The sequence below is a fragment of the Centropristis striata genome, chromosome 3, assembly GCF_030273125.1.
Source record: "Centropristis striata isolate RG_2023a ecotype Rhode Island chromosome 3, C.striata_1.0, whole genome shotgun sequence".
Lineage (NCBI taxonomy): Eukaryota > Metazoa > Chordata > Actinopteri > Perciformes > Serranidae > Centropristis > Centropristis striata.
In genome coordinates this window covers 12873396-12894329 of record NC_081519.1, presented here as the reverse complement: position 1 = coordinate 12894329, position 20934 = coordinate 12873396, and the positions used below count along the sequence as shown (strand labels likewise).

The 20934-nt window shown below is 38.1% G+C and overlaps 1 protein-coding gene across 1 annotated transcript in view; it reads right to left on the bottom strand.

Moving 5' to 3' along the window:
• Positions 1 to 20934, bottom strand: part of acap3b (ArfGAP with coiled-coil, ankyrin repeat and PH domains 3b) — a 64143-nt gene that overhangs the window by 8582 nt on the left and 34627 nt on the right. Inside the window, exons 3-12 of the mRNA XM_059328537.1 lie at positions 19777 to 19896; positions 18467 to 18520; positions 13666 to 13724; positions 13269 to 13452; positions 12752 to 12796; positions 12520 to 12615; positions 11398 to 11472; positions 8728 to 8739; positions 966 to 1078; positions 59 to 110 (exon numbers count right to left, since the gene is read on the bottom strand). Coding sequence (XP_059184520.1) covers positions 59 to 110; positions 966 to 1078; positions 8728 to 8739; positions 11398 to 11472; positions 12520 to 12615; positions 12752 to 12796; positions 13269 to 13452; positions 13666 to 13724; positions 18467 to 18520; positions 19777 to 19896 — 810 coding nt within the window. The remainder of the gene's footprint in view (positions 1 to 58; positions 111 to 965; positions 1079 to 8727; positions 8740 to 11397; positions 11473 to 12519; positions 12616 to 12751; positions 12797 to 13268; positions 13453 to 13665; positions 13725 to 18466; positions 18521 to 19776; positions 19897 to 20934) is intronic.

The following is a 20934-nucleotide window of genomic DNA, read 5'->3' as shown; positions in this document are numbered from 1 at the left end:
TCAAACATTGCTTTGTGCTTGTGTGTGGTGATATAATTAAACCAACTGCTAACTTTACCTTGAGCTTCTTTTGATAGACCAGCTGGCTGTTCTGTATAGAAAACCACCGCCTTGAACAGGAGAGAAAAGGTTAGACTGTTAGTGAGAAATAGATGTGCTCAATCAACTGTCTGCCTGCTGAAATAGGTCCTGCAAGGGAAACGCACTGTTCATGTCAATGGTAGTAAATCTTTAGATGAGTATTGACTGACGTGAAGGGCAATTGAGTGTATTCTTATTTCTTTTTAAGGTACAAGTGATCCAACACAAAGAAGGACTCAGAGAGTTAAACTGTCCAAAGTTCAGAAAATGAATCAAGACTTTAGGCCCTTAGAATTTAGTGAAATATTAAATTAAACTAACAGACTTTTCCTTATAAAACATGCATGTTATTGTTATGTTACAGCTTTTTCACTGTTTGTTGTTTATCATGTGTACAGGTACTTAGGGATGTACCGATCTGATACTAACATTGGATATTAGGCGCTTTATATACTATACTACTATACCACATCATATCCTGGAATTTTAATTCTTGATTAGATTTTGACCAATATCTTGCTGCATTGAACAGGTTTACACTCAAACGGTAGTTCCTGTTCATTTTGAGGTCAAATTTGTTTGAGTATAAGTATTTGCTGCAAGAGTTATCATTTCAAGAAGAGATAACAACTCAGTAAATGCATATATATGTATTTATTTGTTAGATTTTGTTTAATAAAGCAAGTAAGCCAACAGATCTGAGTCACTTTCACACAGTAAGGCTTATTAAAACAACACTAGCCGATATCCAAAGATCAGATATCAGGTATTGGGACTGATTGGTGCATTAATACTGGCTAACTTATTAGCTCTAATCAGATTGGATTTTGAACTCTACATTGACTCTCTCTCTCTTAAGCTCTCTCTCTTCACTTCTTGTTTACCTGTTCCAGGTCTTGAACGCGTTGCTGGCCCTCTTGAAGAGGTAGCCCTCCATGACCACACCATTGGGCGCATCTACATTGAATTCCAACTTGGGGTCATCGTAAGAAAAGTCCTGTAGGAAACACATAGGTGCACAAGATGAGTGTTAGGGCCTGGCCCTCTATTCTGCTTGATTTTGTTCCCAAAAAACTGCCTAAAACCAGCATACTAAGGAAATCTTTTTTAGGCTTAAATTGCTCCTTCTCTGCAAGAACAACACTAATGATGATGATGATGATGATGATGATGATGATGGATGAACATTTATTGTCGCTGAGCACAAGTACCAGCAAAATTAGCCATCAGCCATAAACAACAGACACTGTCCATTCAACTCTAGAGGTTTAATGAGGCTCACTTTGTTTTCAAGTCGTACTTAAAACATTGATAACAGATGTACTTTGAAAGGGTTTGTGTAGGCCGTGATCATTGATCCTGTTCACACTGTCCATAAAGAGTTTCCTTTCCTATAGAGATAAAGGGCAAGATCCAAAGTCCTCCTTCTGTGGAAAAATGCATGTTAAAGTTCAGCAGAAAGTATTATGAGGCTGAACCCACTGCACGAATACTCAGTCAGGTGACATAGTGAGCAACAAGTGTAAAATTCCACCTTATCATCACAAAAGGAAACAGAGGTAAACTGGAACTGGCTTATCGGCTCCACATACAGTAGCTGCGCAGACACACCTCTTCTGCTGAACAATAACCTTTTCGTCTGTCTGTGTCTCTCCTCCACATGAACAAATCTTCTTCCCCATCGGTTCATTACCTTTAACAGAGTATGTCAATCTGAACCTCTCTACCTGTCTGACAAGATATTCTCAGATTTCTTATCTGTTTTGTCTATGCAGAGTTGGATTTCCCAAGAAAGACATCTACAGCCAAATGCCACCTGCTCAGTGAGGTGAAAAACATGAGAGCTAAGATTTAAATGAGAGTCGACGCTGAGGTTGGGTTTCACTATTGTTAAGGAGGCCTTTGATTTGGGGCAAGGTAATACTGGGCATATGGCACGCTGTGCACATAGGCAGATGACCACACACACACACACACACACACACACACACACACACACACACACACACACACATACACACGCACACACACACACATAAATCTTCACAGATGCTAAAACAATAACAAATAGGTTCCCCTAAAGTTAATATTGCTCGAAATATCAACTCAAATTGATCATTGTGGCTTTGTCACACACACACACACACACACACACACACACACACACACACACACACACACACACACACAAACTGGATTCAAAAGGAGCATGTACACATACACACAAAGATACATACATGCATCTACACTATATTGAAAATGAAACAAATCACCAGATGTAAACTAGAAACCTAGAAACAGTCCTTGGGTTAAGAAGTTCTTAGTCGACTATTAATGAGTTGAATGATTCAACAGATTTGCTGACAGTTTGTCCACAAAGAATCATGTAGAAGCACTACTTTAAATACTGTGTTTACCAGGGATGTGCGCAGGCTTCTTGTTAATAAGTCATTCAGCATTTAAAAAGACAAATCCACTAAAGAAATCTTAGTGGACTAAGACAAAATTACCAGTTACTCTAGCTATTAATTCAAATAGCTAGTTACTCTAGCTATTTGAGTGAGGTGATGCAGTCGAGATCATTTTTTTCTCAACTTTGAGGAAAAGAAGACAAAATGACAAAAAGAGTGTAGTGGAATTACTACTGCTCTTGAGTGAGAAAATGAATCAAAAATCACGTCAAAGTTCCTTTTAGTTTTCTTTATTATCAGACCTCAAATTACACTAGGCATACCTACAGCAGGGAAAATCACTTTGTCATTCTTAAGGGTTGCTGAAAAAAAGGTGTCCCTCTCCAATAAAAGCCCTTAGTTCTCTCCCCTTTTTCTGTCGGTGTCATGGCATTTAAACAATTTTGTAAACCACAATTGCATCCCATAAATCCGACGTATTCTGTGAACGCGCATGCTGCTATGTCTACTTTTAACCTTAAAAGGATACAAGTTATACTGTTTATATTCTGCCCCCAAACGCCTGACAAATCCCAGATTCAATACTGGGGGCCTTTTAGTAAAGCAGAGGACTTCTGATTAAAAGTAACAGAAAATATACCACAAGAGCATAATTGTCATTGTCAACTTTTTCCCTATTGCGACTTGTGAAAAAAAAAAACAATGTTAAAAGAAGCATTCACAAAAACTGACGCTAAAGAAAACTATAAAACAAAACGAATAAAAATGAGTTTCCTCACCAGCGCAAAGTCCAGTCTGCCAAATATCTTCATCTTAACCACACTGACGTCCAATAACATGTCAAACTCTGTAATAACAGATATAAAAACGCAATAATAAATAAATAAATAAATATGTCTACGTACAGATGCTCATCAGAGGGAACAGAGCATCTCTAAAAACACCACGCGGGTTATTACGTTGTAGCCTACGCAGCGGACGAACCGGGAGAACACGCGTATCTGAAAGAGCTCGTGCAGTTCCTTCACTCACTGTTCTGGCGCGAGCGCTCATTATCATACAGCTGTCACAGAGCCCTCGTGCCCCACTGACCCCGCCGCGGCTGCCGGAGATCAAACATTTCATTTTCTTTATACTGCGGCCGGGGGCCACCTTCCCGCCCCACACCGCGATTTAGGGCGCCCCTCAGGCTCTCCTGCAGCCCGGGGCTCCAGCCACCTTTTTGGAGGAGTCAGCTTTCCATCTGTCTGCGGCTCTGAACACTGTTCCTGCTTAATCAAGCTGACATTATTGATCCCCAAACACCAGCCCGGAGCCCCCTCTTCCCACCTTAAATCAACCAGCAGCACCTCGGAGGATTGCAGCACACAAGTGTCCGACAGCACAGGAGGCCTGTACCCACACTAGGGACCCGAGATACTATGCAGAACTGGTCTTAAATATCCTAAAACACTGAAACTGTGTGATATTTTGTGATATTTTATCCATTGTTTAATCGTTTTATGTGTTATAAGATGGATCATATCTGTTAGTTATTCTACTGGGTGAACAACATGTACCAGACACATTCATTAATGCAGTCCAACACAACACTGGCACAATACAGCCTCATAAATATCACCACCACAGTGTTGAATGTGCTGCATGTCATTACACACATTATGTGTGTGTGTGTGTGTGTGTGTTCATGTTATCTTATATAACTTTCTCTTTGAGGTGATTTTAAAGTTATTTTACTTGTTTGTGAATCTTTAAATGATCTTGATCCTCCTGTTTGAACCAGATTATCATGTTCCTCCACTACTTTTCTTTTAAATATTCCTAATGTCTCGCATTAAACTGTGGAACTTTCTGCCTCTGGCTATCAAAATGGCAAGCTCTCTCTTTATTTTAAAAAGGAAATCAAATATCAATGTCATAGCCTTAGTTTTGAAGATTGAACAATTGCTTTCAACATTATATTTTATTTTGTTTTTCTATGTGCTCTGTTGGTTCAGTTTTCAGCTATCTGAAGCACTTTAAGCTGCATGTTTGGGCACAAAGTGATGCAATGTAGTCTGCACTGTAATGTAAAACACATTTGTAACTCATTTATAAAATGTTTACTCACTACAGTTTTCTTACAATACTTGCATAGTTTTCTCCATGTTTGTGTCTCGCTCTGTCTGTTAACCCCTCTCTGACTGAAAAAGCTGTACAGAAAAATGCTGTAACAATAGAGGAGGAGAGAGCTGAGGCGACAATCCCCCTGGGAGCCACAATGAAGTCCTGCACACATAAAAGAGTGCTGTGAGAGAGAAGAGAGGAGAAAGAGGGAGCATGTGATATAAAGCATGAGATATAAAGAAGGGGAGGGGGTAGTCGAGACAATTGCAGATTTACTGAAAACAGTCAAAGACGAGGCGAAGTGAAACAAAAAGGAGAGGAAGAGATGACGTGAAAGATTGCGAAAGAACAGCAGCGATCATGAGAGTCATCTCTCACTGCCAAGTGATGACAAGGCTTCATGTCAAGTTTTGTTACAGTGGAATTCCACTTCATTGTGTGTTTCCATATAATGTGTTTCTTAATTTAGTTAGTTAATAAACTTAGTTTCTTAAAGTACACTCCCAATGAATCTGAAGAGTATGACTATTGCAGCTACCTAATGGTGTATTAATAAAGAATGTGTACCATCTATAATTCACAAACTCTGCTGTCTTGTGGCTTTGCTTCCTGCACCACTACTTTGCATATGAACCGGGCAGTTTTAAAATAAAAAAAAGAAGGGGAGAAAATTAGAAATGGATCATGGCAACGTTTTCTCTTGAATCATATTTTTCTTCTTTCTCTTTCTTCAGGGATTTTTTTCCTCCACAAAAGGAGGTTATGTTGGGTCAGAATAACTTGAAAAAAAGTTCCAGATCATATTGTAGAGTTCACCTGATCAGTTTAATTTGCTCTGTGGTGTTATGAATATACTGAACAGCATTCAAAGTGTCAAAAAGAATAAATAATAAAATACAACACCTGAATGTTTTTTCCACATTTCAACTTAAAGCTCACGACCACACAAAAGTCGGAAGGACTTCTCAGTGTCTACATGTCTGCGCTTGCCAATTGTCATTCTAGTTGTGAAATGTTTTTCCTACAAATGCAATAAGAAGCTTAGATGATATGAGACAGAAGAATATTTTTCTATTTCACTTTCTGTTGCATTATAACTGATTGCTTTAACTGTTGGTTTCACATGCTAATGACTCTGTGGAAAAAGCTTTTCCTCATAGGATCAGTGTTTAGTCAGTGTACATTTTTAAATTTTAATAGACAAAAGAGAAAGACTAGGTTTAAACTGTCATATTGTAACAACAACTATTTGTAAAATTCTTGACAATCATTTTTTTGATTTGGGATATAGTGTTTTCATTGAAGAAAGTTGCTATTAATAATAATAACACTAAAAATTGTTTTTATTCTGCTTGTGTCATTTTGGAAAATCACAAATATTAAACTGAACAAACAAACAACAAAGTTTAATCCTTTGCATCGAGGACATTTACTTTATGATTTAGAAGTGACAAATGAGAAACTCTCTCTTCTTTTATAGTTTCATTGTCTTTCATACTGAGTCCCTGTTTGGATCATAAACTGATCTCCTTTTTTTTTAAAATCTGTCCTCTGCTCTGTCTTTCATTCAACCCGCTACTGTGCATCGTAATGCCATCTGTTGACTTTGGCAGGAGCTGGCAGTGTTCGCAGGAGGAAGTGGGTTGAAACTGGCATCGTGCACAACATCGGTGAACAGAGCCAGCTGTGTTCAGATCATTTTACTACTCCTCCTGTTGGCCTATTTCATGAGATTAAGAGAATATTTCTCTGTTTATACTGACTGAAACAAGGACTGTCAGGATTTGACGATTAAAAATATGATGCCATGGACATGTAAATTGCTTTTTACTGCAAAATGAAAATGTGAAAATCCAACAGGTGATGTTAATGCACCCTCCTGAGGGCCACCAGTAGCTAATGTTAGCTTAGAAATAGAGTCTGCTAATGTAAACAAATGGCTGGCACAAAAAGACCCTTTTATGTAGTTACTGTCACATTTTTTAAATGTGAACAACGTCAGTTGCAAGGCATAGTCAGCCAACTAGCTAACTGTAAACTAAGCTAGGCTAAGGTTAGCCTGCTAGCTGTAACTTAGCTACACTGCATGTATCTGGTGTTGGCTGCTTCGTTACGTTAGCTGATGAAGTAATGAAGGTTAGTTGGCAATCATGGATAAACATATGATGCTCAGCAATCACGTTTAGTCTCCTGTATGTCATGTCACTGTTTTGGCCGAAAGACAGGACGCATGCTTGCTCATGCTGGAGTGTGAGCACGTGTGTAAGCATTAACAGCAAAATGCTGACCACATTTTGCCACCGGTGTCATTAAAAACAGCGATATTCTGAAAATTCCACATAGTACTTGAAATAATTCAACATCTAATACAATAAGTATTAACCTTTTAGATCTACTTACTTCTGGAAGTGCAGAGAAATGTGAAATTTCACACTGAAACATCTCCAAACAAAGTTTAAATCACCATACTTACCCATAGAAGCACCACCCCCCAATACCTGATATCTGGCCCCCCATTATTCCTTACTATACTAGGAGTCATACTGTATGTTACACAATGAAAATTAAACACCCCACATGCCAGAGTGACATATTGATTAGCTCATCAGCATTAGGATTAATAAGATTTGGGAAGAAAGAACAAGGCAGATGTGTTTCTTATAGACAGAATTAGATTTAAAAGTCTAGACAGAAAGAAGGAGAGAGAGGAAAATCACACAATCACAAGAACTACTGCAATTTAAAAGATGATTAAGAAAATCTATAATGGATTCAGTTTCAAAAAGAAGAAAACAAGACAATAACATCATAGCTGGGGACTATTTTTAAGCTTTTACTTTGACTATTTTATCTTCTTCACTGGCTCACTGACATGTTGACAAATCCTCAGGGTTCAATTTTCAGATGAAACAAATTGGAACAGCGCAAAATAGCAGGAGGATATTTGGGAGAGCTGGATTCTTCAAAGAGAGGCACAGGCAGCAGAGACAGAGGGTGAGGAGCTGTGTGTGTGTTTGTGTGTGTTCGTATATGTGTGTTTATGGGAAACAAAGGAATGTGTGTTTGCCTTCATGCATGTAAGCAATGGAGAAAAACAGGAAAATGAGCGAGCTACAACAAGAGAACAAAGACAACATTAAGAGAGGGACAAAAATAAGCTTGCAGGGTTTGTACAATGAAAGTTTATCAGTTGGATAGTACAGGCAGGGTGGAGAAGAGTATCAGAGGGTCTTTATGATGAGGTGGGACTTGATGGACACAAAGTCATGATGAGTAATGACACGCACAAGCTCAAATTAGGGGGAAAACAAGTGCACATCCCCAATAGTTGCACACACACACACACACACACACACACACACACACACACACACACACACACACACACACACACACACACACACACACACACACACACTTGACCTCCATGCCAAATTTCAGGCAAAAACTGTGGCTGCTAGAGGGGTAATTTTGTAGATTGCAGGTAAAGCGACCTATTGAGCTGCTGGATGTAGCTAAAAATAAAAGTATAAACCCAAACAAAAGCATTGAACTAGCATGCACAAAAAAAGTGGATGCTGGCTCGCCCACACGAGCATGAACATACCACCCACAGACACACAGAAGCTCATGTAGACACACAAAAGCACTGAGCAGCATTAATAGGCAATGTTTTGTCTGCAGGCATCCACATTCATACCTTCAAAAGATAAAGGAATTTCAAGGGCTTCAAGCAGCCTATTGACTCAGCCAGCATGCAATGACCACAAAATTATCACACAGACACAAATCTGTCTGTCACATCAGCTGATCCACATTTTTACGAGACACAGGAGTCTGATGTAAACACAGGAGAGGTCAGATGAGGAAATGTGAGTATACACATATGAAGTGAGCAAGCGGCAACCTCCAGGACTGGAAAGTGAAGCCAATGCCCATGTGCCGTAAGCCTGTATTCTACCTATGTCCAGCAGGGGGCAACTCCACTGGTTGCAAAAATAAATCTCAAAGTCTATAAGAAAATGACCCTACTTCTCACTAATACGTTTATGGTCTCAACCACTAGTTTCAAGACTTATTTCATACTTCAGACTTCATGAAGAAGTAAAAAATAAATAAATAAACTCACCTGCATCAGAGTCTGGAGGAAGAACATGGTGAGGAGAAAAAAAGAAAGGAAAAAGTGTTAAATCAAAATCAACACTACTTAAATTTCACCACATGAAAGCAGATATGTTGAGACATCATGTCCAAGTCAGTGTCAAGAACGTGTTTTACTTCTACTCCATGCATTTTGGAGGCAAATATTTTACTTTAAATTTACCTGACAGCTTTAATTAGTTACAATCAATTTACAAATTAAGATTTTTGCAAACAAAAACGTGCAAAGAGCATATAAAATATGAAGATATGGTATCAATTGAATGACTTTGTCAATTAGATACAACTGATAGACAGAAAACTAATTATTTTGATTATTTAAATAATAGGAATAAAAAAAGAAGTAGATGGCAGCTCAAGTCACAAAAACAGATTATGTAAAAATACTTCCTTTCCACAGAAAGCCTTTCTTTAAACATTGCCATTTTAGATTCCAGACAGAGCGTGTCAGTGAGCTTCTTCCACTGAATTAAGAGAAAGCTGTCAGGTCTAGTGAGCTTGAAAAATGTTGACATGATGTTTGTTCCGGGTAAAAAAAATAGTTCAACAACCTTTTAGGAGTCTCATAAAATGTCCCTCCAAGACGGAAAATATTATGTAGAAAATACTCAGTATAAAAATAGACAAGATTTTTGCAAACAAAAACATGCAAAGAGCATATAAAATAAGAAGCTATGGTATCAATTAAACTACTTTGTCAAATTAGATACAATGGATAGACAAATAAACATCATTTTGATGATTTAAATCATTTTTCATTTAAATCACTTCATGTTTCCAGCATCACTAATATGAAGGTTTTTCTGCTTTTTGTTATAATAATTCTAACATTGTTGTTTTTGATAATAATTTAGAGGAGCTTTCTACTGTTGGATGGACAAAACACACTTTTACTTAAGTAATATTTTCAATGCAGGACTTTTAATTGTAACAGAGTATTTTTAACCCTTTATCAGGCAAATAACCATATTTGGTAACTTGAGCGGACATCTATAACCGGTCTCCTCGATCTCAGTGAGCTCATAGAACCACATGGATTTCTACATCACAGATAGTGACACTGTGGCATCTGACCAATCAGTAAATCACACAAGATTCAAGCTTTCCTTTATTGTCATTGTATTAAAAATGTATATAACTAAATTTACGTGTGCTTCTCATATATAAGGTGCTTTTAAAAAAGACATTCAGACATTACGCATATGTAATAAGTAGTCTAAAAAGATAATAAATAGTTTAAAGGTAAAAGAAAAACTGGTGATGGAAGCAAATTATGTGTTATTGTCTATTTAAGGTTGTTGTGGGAAAGAGACTATAATAAATATAATAATAATGATGACTCAATTGACCTCAATTTACAATATAAAAATGAAACATTTTGTAAAAAGTCTTGTAATATCCTCCAATAACACTTCAGGGTTGACATTTTCAATTTCCAGGAGTGCCCTATAAAGGGTTAAGTAAAAGATCTGAATACTTTCTGCACACCTGATTGTTTCACATCAGTAGTAATTAGTTAGTTCAGAGTGCTTGTGAAGCACACAAGGCCTCTGGTTAATAGTTGTTCCTTATCCCATTAGTGTCGCTTGGACATTTTAGAGAGAGTACCTTAGACATGAAGCGTGTTCACCTTGTTGTTTAAAATCAAATCAAATCAAAAATAGAGTCCAGTAGCATCACTCAGTTCTAGGGTTTTTGATTAAAGAGGAAGTGTTGCTGAAAGGCCATTAGGTCAGGCATAGAGCTGAGTGCTGTGTCTGGCAGGTTGCCTCCACTTGGCAACTGATTCAAGCAGAAGAAAGGGCCAAGTCAGGCTGAAAAAAAGACATGTTTTTGGCATCTCTTCAGGTAACAGATGGAAGAATTTTGTGCATCTGTGCATGAGCATGACTTTTGAGCAAGGCGAGGGTTTGAAAGAATTGTTTTTGTTCAGCTAAGGGACCCATAAAATAAATATATCAAGCACGTCTTTGTGGGAACTGCTTTCCCAAATTAAACTCTGACTTTGAGTCTGAAGGAAAAAACAAAACAAAATTCCCTCAGAAAATTGTTCTAATTAAAGCTATTTTTGTTCGTCTTTGTGAGTCAATAAAAGGAATAGATGGCAGTTCAAGTCACAAAGACGATGATGTAAAAATAATTCCTTTCCACGGAAAGCCTTTATTTTAACTTTCAAGGCATTTGATGATAACATAAGATGCGCTTTTTGTTTGTGGCAAGACCCGTTTTGGATTCCCAACAGAGTGTCTCATTGAGCTTCTTCCACTGAATTAAGAGAAAGCCATCAGGTCTAGTGAGCTTGAAAAATGACATGACGTTTGTTTTGGGGAAAAAATATAGTTCAACAGCCTTTTAGGTGTCTTATATAATTTCTCTCCGAGATGGAAAATATTATATAAAGAAAATACTGAATATGCAAATAGAGTAGGAGTAAAGGAGTAGAAGAAACAACAGTGGCTATACAAATAATAATAATAAAAAGAATACTGTGTAAGCGTTAATCATGGCCACAGTCTTAAAGAGCTCTAACCAGATTTTCAGTAGAATAAATGCAGCAGAAAAACTGTCATATTTTAAAAGATTGCTGTCTAAAGTTTGCACAAACTAAATACTGGGAGAAGTTGTATTGTTGTCTCACTCTCTGCTGGATGAGGGCGTGTTTGTGCTCCAGCTCTCTCTTCTCCATGGCCGAGTCGATGACCAGCTGATCCAGCTGCACAGAGACAAACGACAGCAGAGTCAATCAAACAGGTTCAATAAAGTGTGAGCGGAAAAGAAGAAACACAAAGACAGAAAACTGTGCACACATACATTTACACAATGGAATATGTGCTTATCCTTGCTGTGTGTGTTTGGACCAGTACAGCCACTGGCACATTTCTTTTGAGTCATCTTATAACTATTTATATTATGCAATCAACAAATAGTGTATATTGATATAATTATAACTATTTCATTTCAGTACACAAAAGGCCTAAATGCCTCTATATGCCTAGAAAGTTAGGTAAAGTTTGTAGGATTAAGACATTTTGTCATATCTCAGAGGTGATATTATTTTTAATATATTGGTGAATAATTATTTTTTAAGGACAAGCTCTTTGGCTTATTAGTGTATTTTCCTAAACAAACCTCTATAAACTGCCTAGTGTAGAATATAACTTCAATATAAGTTTATTGTTTTATTTGTAAGACATTTTGTATGTCATTAAAGTATGAGGGCCATTGTAGGTTAAAAACAAAAAAAAAGGGAGGAGGAAATAAAAAAAAGGAAAATAATATTCTAAGAACAACATCAGACTTTGTGAGATAAAAGTATGTATAAGAACACCACCTCCAATATTCCCCAATTTGCGAGAAAAATCTCAAAGCTTTTTGAGATTTAAAATGTAAAACTTGAGAAAACAACGCCACACGTTGTGTATTATTCATGCAGTTGAAATCATAATTTACAAATAAATTGAGCAATAAGGAATTTTAGCCCACAATCACCATATCATTATCAGCATTCAGACTTTGCAGAGACATTGCTGTTGTATATCAGGAACTACAACACAGTGGAAAGAATATGTGTGTTTTTTCCCCAGTAAATTTACCACTTCAATTTCAGAGAATATCAAAATTTTTCTTCTCTCAAAAATATATGACTTTAATCTTGGAATTCTGATTTTTTTCTCTGAATATTACCAACACCTTCCAAAAAGTATTGGTACTGTGCACATGTATTCCCACTTTGTGTGTGTTTTCAGTTTATTAGTCTCACCTGTGCAGCCAGTTTCTTCATATAGGGGTCAATCTCATCCAAGATGTTAAATCCTTGTTGGAACAGAGTGTATTGGGCGCGCATGAAGGACAGCATCTGCAGGAGACATGCGGAGACAATGATGTTTTAATCCTCACACCACAGGGACTCCACTTGCGTACATGACATGCACATACAAAGTTGAGATGTAAATCAGAAATTAGAAGATGTACTGTTTGTCTGGGGTACTCACTGCATCCAGGATTTCAAACTTCTTCTTAGCTTGAAGCACATTAATCTGAAAGGGGGGTGGGGGGAGAACATTTTTAGGCTGAATGCTTGAGTTTATGAATGATGTAGTCCCTTTTTTAACATCTTAAAATCCACCTGCCTACAAACTAAAACCTCCCTAGCTCCAATAAGGTTAGGCCTGGATATCTGGAAGGTAAGTGGTTATTTGCAAAGTTCTGGCATCAAGCACATGTTTATTATTGATATTGAATTAAGACTTATTAAAGACGAGGACAAAAAAACTGTTTTGAGCCCTGTGGAACTGACGTTTATCTTATGTTTTAGCCACATGGTAAATGGCTAATTTACCATGTGGCTAAATTTAAGCCTCATAGATGCCTTTTTGCTATTCAGTTCTTCTGTTACATAAGCTTTTCCATTTAGGTATTGAGAGTTTGTTTGTCTGGGGTAAACAACTTTTGATTGTGAGCACCACCTGCTGGACAACACTGGTAATATGGTCTGGAGTGTGTTTTTACCTGTAGTACATAGTCTAGAGCCAGGTGCCTGAAAGCTTTACGGCTGAGGATGAGTGCCTGTGTGGCCTCTTCAGCCTCGTGCACCTTGTTCCTGGGAGCCTGGGCGTTCTTCACCTGGGCCAGCTCCATGTCCTCACGCACCCGGTCAAACTGCTTCTTGGTGTCCTTGAATTTACGCACATCCCTGAAGGAGGCGCAGTAAAACAGAGACAAGGAGTTCAACATGTGTATGTGCATGTCTACGCCAAATCACAAGAACATGCAGCTTGTTTAATTTGAAGTGCATGATCCATGTTATAATTGTGCATTTGGAGGGGATCAAAACTGTCACTTTCTCCCTTAATATGTCAATTTTTTGTCACAATACTTGTTACGTATATTGTAATGAGATACTCACTCTTTAATGAAGGTGTGAAGCTGTTGCTTAATCGACCTCTGAGCCTGGTCAAACAGTATCTGTGCAAAGAGAAGGTAAATAGGTTGGAAACATGAATATTTAATTTCATAACATGAGCTACTCACTGCAATGAAATGACTGTTATGGCTGTAATGACTGGATTTAGTCTGTAAACATGTAGTTGCTACATCTAACCACAAGATGGGAGTATGAAGCCTTCCATATTTTTGCTGTAGCAGATTGTGCCACAGGCAGAGGAAGGGAAAGGAAAGAGAGATGAGCACAAACACACATGTGCGCTCACTCAGCTGCTGCCTCAACAGATTTTGAGCCTTAAAGGATGCTAGATTATTCTTCCTGTGAACGGTTGGACTTTTTCTTCCATTTCTATATTTCTGACCACTCTTCAAATGAAATGCACACAATGGTTGCTGTTGAGCAGAACGTCCATTTTTATGTAGGAGATATGTATGTGGAGGCCTCAACGCCTGCACAAACATACACACGCACACACATAATGCACTTGGATTAGAATGTTGTTTCATAGTCACATACACAAACAATGTATACAACAATCACTGTCGGATTAAACTTCCTATAGAAATCCCTAGTTAATAAACGTACACATGAAGGATTACAGGCTTAGTCTGTGTGTGTGTGTGTGTGTGTGTGCCTCCATCCATATGACTTTCCTGCAGTCTGATGACTTCACAGGAAGGTTCTGACTTCTTGCTTTAGATGGCAGTGCACATATTTTCACAAATGTACACTGACCACAATGTGGGATTATAAATCACCTGCTGCTCCTCTGTTAATGGGTTTTTAAATGGCTGCCTTTTGAAGCTCCTCCAGTTTGGAGGAGCTTCAAAAGGTCAGTTAGGCAATTGCGGTGCAATATATTATCAACGTAAGGAGGCAAAAGTTATAATGTAGATCAAATGTAACAGTTCACAACTCATTCCACCCCGTGGTTATATCAACAAACATCTTCTATTGTCTATCTTTGGCTCCTTGGACTGGATATCAGTTCTCAATAACTTATAATATAATAAGTACCAAGTAGTATTGAAACTTCTCAAGTAAAACAATACCTGCAGTGATGATGGCATTTAATGCAACTGCTTCCATTCATGTGATGGGTATGTATGTGTTTGTATCACTTTAAGGATGCTGGTATCAAAATGTTTTAAATGATACCCAGCCATCTTGACTAGCCATGTTAACCTTTTGACAAAAATATCCCCTTTTATTGGCAACTCTCTCGTACAGGTTTGTATGAGAGTGTTTCCTGTAATGATACATGGCATCCATCAAAAGACAGTGTCCAATTGGTACACCAGCAATTAATTACTTACAATTAAATGCAAAACAGCATGTCGTAAATTATCTTTGTAGTTAGCTGAACATCCAAAAATAATTATATGCCTCTGTGCAATTCTACACAAATGAAGAACAGACTTTCTATAAATATAATTACAAATCAAGATGAATAAATATTTACTTGGGTTTAAAAGGAGCATTATTTTCAAGACACTGTTACTCTTTCTGTAATCATATTAAAGATGGCCAACAGTGATGGACACCTCCTCCTCTTTAAGAAATTAAAGACTGTGTCTGTAACCAAATGTGTCTAAATGTGCAAAATGAAATGCTGGTACTTTCCAGGGTGGTATAACTAGTTCCATGTAAGTGAATCCAAATGGTCCACCCAAACCTGGACTGGATTATGGTGCCCCAACCCAACCTACAGCATGACTACACTGAATTTTCCAGCCCTGTTGTCCCCAAAAGATCTCAGCCTCTAAGATCATCAGTGTCTGCTCCTGTAGAAGTCCCATCAGCCATCTCTCCTGTATCTATTCTTCACGAGAACTGCACAAACCAGTGTGTTGATTTTGCAGAAAAAAATTCCACCACAGCAGAGAAAGTTGCACCCAAGTAAACTGAGCAAACTACAACCTCACATAAATCTGTTGAAATCCACTGTGATAACATTCTCTATCTGTTAAGATTAGGAGTAGGAATTATGTATGTTTGAATGTAAACACATTTTGCTTATGGTGTGATTTACTGGGAGATTTGTTTTTCTGTTTGAATGGCTTCTTTTGTGTCTGACGAGAGCAGAGAAGGTGCAGAAATAGGCATCAGTGGGTGGTCGAACAAAGACAGATTTCCTTTCACTGTGTCTTTCCCTCCCCTCGCTCCATCCCTTCATTCATTCTGTCTGCCAGACAAGCTATTAGTGTAATTCCTGGGTGTTAGAGTGGAGGAGTGGGACGCCTGTGGTGAAGGGTAAGTGAGTGGGGGGGGGGGCAGGAGAAGAGGGTGCATGGATGGATGAATGTAGAGGTGGTGGAGGGGCAGAGGAAAAGAAACAGGTGGTGACAAACACAACAACACTGTAAGTAGCCTATCAGAACGGCTAAAGCTGCATTTCCTGGAATGTTTAATGGTAGTAGAGGATAAACAGGCCTGACCTTCATGGGCTGAAACAGACTCAGTGAAGACAGAGGATGAATGTAAAATGTGGGAAACACAACAGTTTGATAAGGAATATTGAAGGATCAACATTTTTATGCATTGAATGCTTGTTACTTCTTGCTCTATTTAGCCACTGGTGTCTCTTTACCTTGACAGCAGCGTTTCAATGGTCTTCAGTTACTTAATCACACTACAAGGAGTTTCTAACTGGTTATAAAACAGTTGCAATTCAATACCTAGAGCCTTTGTTTATTTTTTTCCCCCAGTACATTAGCCGGAAGCAGGAAAAGGATTTCTTTAGAGAATTTTATTTTTGACATTATATGTTGTGGTTGTGGCTGATACTGGGGCAGGATCGGCAAAGAGAAAAAGAAAAGAACTGAGCACAGGCAGAGACACAAATTAACCTTGGTTGGTCTTTCAACAAATGGAAAGAATAGCGTGATTTGATTTGGATTCAAAACCAATTCTGGATTATTTAGAAATACACAGACGTGGTTTTACATCAATATATTAAATTACTTTGGTGGCTAAGACAATGTTACTTTGTTTCACCATCATCATATTACAGTTATTAATCTTAAATAGCCACAGATAAATTACTTCATCACTTGCATCCTGCAAACAGCTGTGTTTAAAAGAGAAAAAAAATGTATTAAGATAGAGTTGCATCTTTCTTTCTCTCAAAGGCGGTGGTGCTCATGGAAACAGTACCGCTGTCGTCCACAGGAGCCACCAAAACAACACAAAATGAAAGTTCTTATAGTTGCTTTAAATCAAGTTCATTTGTCCTGTATAGGAAAGTACGGCATATTTGTTTAGAAAAAAAGCTCTTAAAAAAATAAACATAGGAAGGAACTGCAAAAACTGGAGCCCCCATCACATGCTTAGAGTTTAATGAGCAGTATGACAAAGTATTAATGGCACATTAGTGCATTTAGATAATGTAGCGGAAGCAGGGCAGTAGCTTTGTAGTTGTGTAAAGGGGAAGATAAGAGTCTCTGACAAGGTCAAAGAACAATGTTGAGGTGAAAGGGGAAGTTAAGAGTTGCTGATAAGTGTCTCTTTTATACACAACACACTAGAGTCTGCAGCAGTCCGGCAGAAAGATGTGACTTCCACTTTCACTAATAAAAATAAAGGTTCCCAAGCGTCTCTGTCAGGGGTGTTTCTAGGACCTGAGGACATTCAGGCCTAGCCCAGATCTGTCGGGGGGTCCGGGGTGGATCCCCTGAAAGCAACCATACAGTTCCGCATAATGATCACTTTTACTTTGTCTTTTTTATACAGTCTATTAGACCAACATGTATTAGTCTATAAGACCAACATGTATTTTCCTGTAAACCCTCTCTGACTGGTTTCGTCTTGCCTCTGTTGCATTCACTGAAGATATAAAATTACATCATTGCTTAAAGTGGGGAATTATTTGAGGCTAAATGAATATCTCTGGGGTTAAAGCCCCGAATGCCCAGACCAGGGTACGTCATGGTCTCTGTTATAATAAAGACTGAAATAATACAAGTCTGAGTATTGAAGACCACTGTAAGAGATGTAGGTCTTGTAAGTCTTCATGTCAAACAGACAAGCTATAAATTCAAAACCTTAGCAGGACTTTGAACTGTTAATTTGAGACCAAAATGATGCCATGCCACTAAAAAATATTCTGAATCATGAAAAATGTGTCTGAAAGGGAAAACTTGGATTTGCAACAACTGTTGATTGTTATGTCCTGCAACTGCCTCTTTTTCTCATCATTTCCTTTCATTCCTTTCTCCCCTTCTCTCCTCCAAGAGTCCTCTCTTTTCTCCAGCTCACTTCCCTTCTCTCCCTCATATTCCCCGTTTCACTTTTACAAATCTTGTTTTCACCTTTACTTTTCCAACGTCATATCTCTTTTAATGTAGAAATGCCGCTAGGCTTCCCAAATTATCAGAAGATTCCCAGAAAAGAAAATTTCTTAATCACACTTAGTCATGAGGAGAGTCATATGAATAAAAACAGGTATATGTGTGTGTGTGTGTGTGTGTGTGTGTGTGTGTTTTACATTTGCATTAGAGCTGCCATACACATATGCTGGAGCATGTGGTTTGAATCAGACACACGCACGTGGACAGATCCACCGTCACAGAGTGAGGTCACACTTAAATTGTATGGAAGTATGTGTGTTGCAACACTGGGCCCAGGAGGAACTGGATGTCTGAAATATGTTAACATGCCAAGAGGACCTGGGCGTGTCGGAACAACACTCTACCTCGACCTCTTGCCTGTGGCTAAAACTAGTGTGTGTGTGTGTGTGTGTGTGTGTGTGCGTGCGTCTTACCATGTGGTAGTTGACGATCTCCTGGAGGCTTTCTCCGCACTTTTCAAGGCATTCCTGCAATGTTGACGACACACACATGCACATATAATGTAAGCACAGAGGTTTTCTATAATTTTACAGAATAAATAACATCAACCCTGGTGCCTCACTTGTTGTTTTAAAATTTTTCGTTATTTGACTGTGCTAATGCACATTTTGGCAAGTGTATGAGATTTGTTTTTCTTTTGAATTTTGGAATCTCAACCTCAGCTGCTATAATAAGTCTGTGCAGCCAAAATAACGACTCTCATGCCATTAAGGACAAATATGTTTCTAATGAAACCCATTAAAACCACAATTTACAATCCCAATGGCCATTAGAGAATGAAATCCTGCATTATATTATATCAGGCTTTCAATCAGCCCTGGCTTCAAAATTGTAGTTTTTACTATTTTCCACCAGACTGAGCCATTTTCTCATGTTTGCCCTATGGGACAATTGCATGCTATTTTCCAGGTTTATTGCTGCTGTATTGTGGAGCACTGCAGTGTTTGAAACAATGCATCAAAATCAGAGTTGTTGCTGATCATTGACATATTCCAGACTGTAAAAATTGTACTTTATGCATGGAAAATAATTCAGTTTTTGTATTGTTGTTGTTTTTTTTTATAAAAAGCATTATTTTAAGGGTTACAATTCAAAAAGTTACGGAATATTTGGTAGTTATGATCAGGACTGAAGTTGGTTTAAAGATTTGACTTCATAACAATCGAAAACAATATTAATACAAGACTCTATTGCAGGTTTTTAAAGCAGATGTTGTTTTCTAAATACATCAGATAACTTTTTGAAGTGAGGCACAAGAGTTCAATCCCTAAAAAACACTCTTCTAAACTGTCTACAAAATGTGATCTTGACCTAAGCTTAACATTAAAAGGTTATTGACTGAGAAACAAATATGTCTTTACTGCTTCACCCCAAAGCGAGCAGGGCGACCCTCAAACTGACAGGAAATCTAGTCCAAATGTTTTCCTAGAAGAAAACCATAAAGCAGGTTTCAGATGTCTCTGCTTCCAGCCATGTAAACTATCAGCATAAACATCTCTTGTCTGCATGTGGTCACATCTGTCATGTTTAAAACAGCTGGATGACTCTGCGTCTGGACAATACTGTTTACACTGCTCTACTGTTATTATTCATGTGGGGATCACAGGAATGTCCTAGCAAAGATAGATGGCCAGTCATTCGTTGGGACGCTGATCCTCAAACATCCCTCAGTGAATTTGCAGATTTAAGGTCAGTTTTGAAGACAGTGTGACCATCTCCTCACCGATATCGTCTCCTCTTTCTTGCACTGCTGTGACAGGTCCTTGATGCCGTTGACAAAGAGCTTGTTGGCGCTGACGTAGGCCCTGCCAGCGTCAATCATCCCACTGCACAGCTTCACCAGCTAGTGGGGACAGAGACGCATAAAAATCATCACTTAAAATACACAACAAAAACCCTGTCTATTTAAAGAGTCACATGTTTTACTCTGTGAGGTGCGTGGATAATAATAGTTACGGTGATGGCATAAATCACAAGTATTGTTGGTCACTTGCAGAATACAGGAGGATGCTCAAATTTAGAATAATCCTTGTGTCTGAATCAAAACCAGTGCAGGCATTATTGAAGCTAATATCTGCTATCCAAATAAGAATTTAGTATTTATTAAGCGTTATGATAGAAGTGCCAATTTAAAAATGGCAAATTAATAAGATGATCAGGGGCACATAACTCCCTCCATAGTAAACTCTTATAAGTTTACTCTATAGTGAGCAGTAAATTGAGATGTCTAACACTTCAATCCTCACAATATTGCACCATCTCTCAGGCATATTGAAGAAATAAGCAATACATATTGAAATTAGTGTGTTAAAAACCCTGTTAAACATGACAGCATGCCTCATTTTCAGTCAATACTTTTAAAGTATAGAGTACTGATAACAGCCCTACTAAAAATGCCTATGAAGGCACGTCATTTGTGAAAAAGGTATGAGAGCCACTGATTTATAGAGTGCAAATTTTCGCCAGTTAAATAAAAGAAAATGATATAGTGTACATACTGTGTAGTAGGTAGCAAAATAAGTGATTTTAAAAGCAGCCATATAAAAGCAAAAGCCTAATTGTATACTAATATATAATAATATATTACCAGGTGCAGACAGTTCCCAGCGATGGTATTTACTCTTTTAAACACCACAAGAACTGGCAACCGCTGCACTTTCCCACTTTACGGGTTATATGATAAGCTACAGAGTGGAACACTGTCATTACCACCGCACTGATGCAGCTGTGTGTACTACAGGACCAGAACATGTGTGTGCTGCTGAGGGCTTATGCAGAAGAGAGAGTAGCAGTAAACCTTTAATTATCTCATTTAATGCAGTAGTTCCCAAGGTTGTCGCTATGCGAGTGTGGTTTTCTGGCTAGCTGAGAGGCCAGAGAT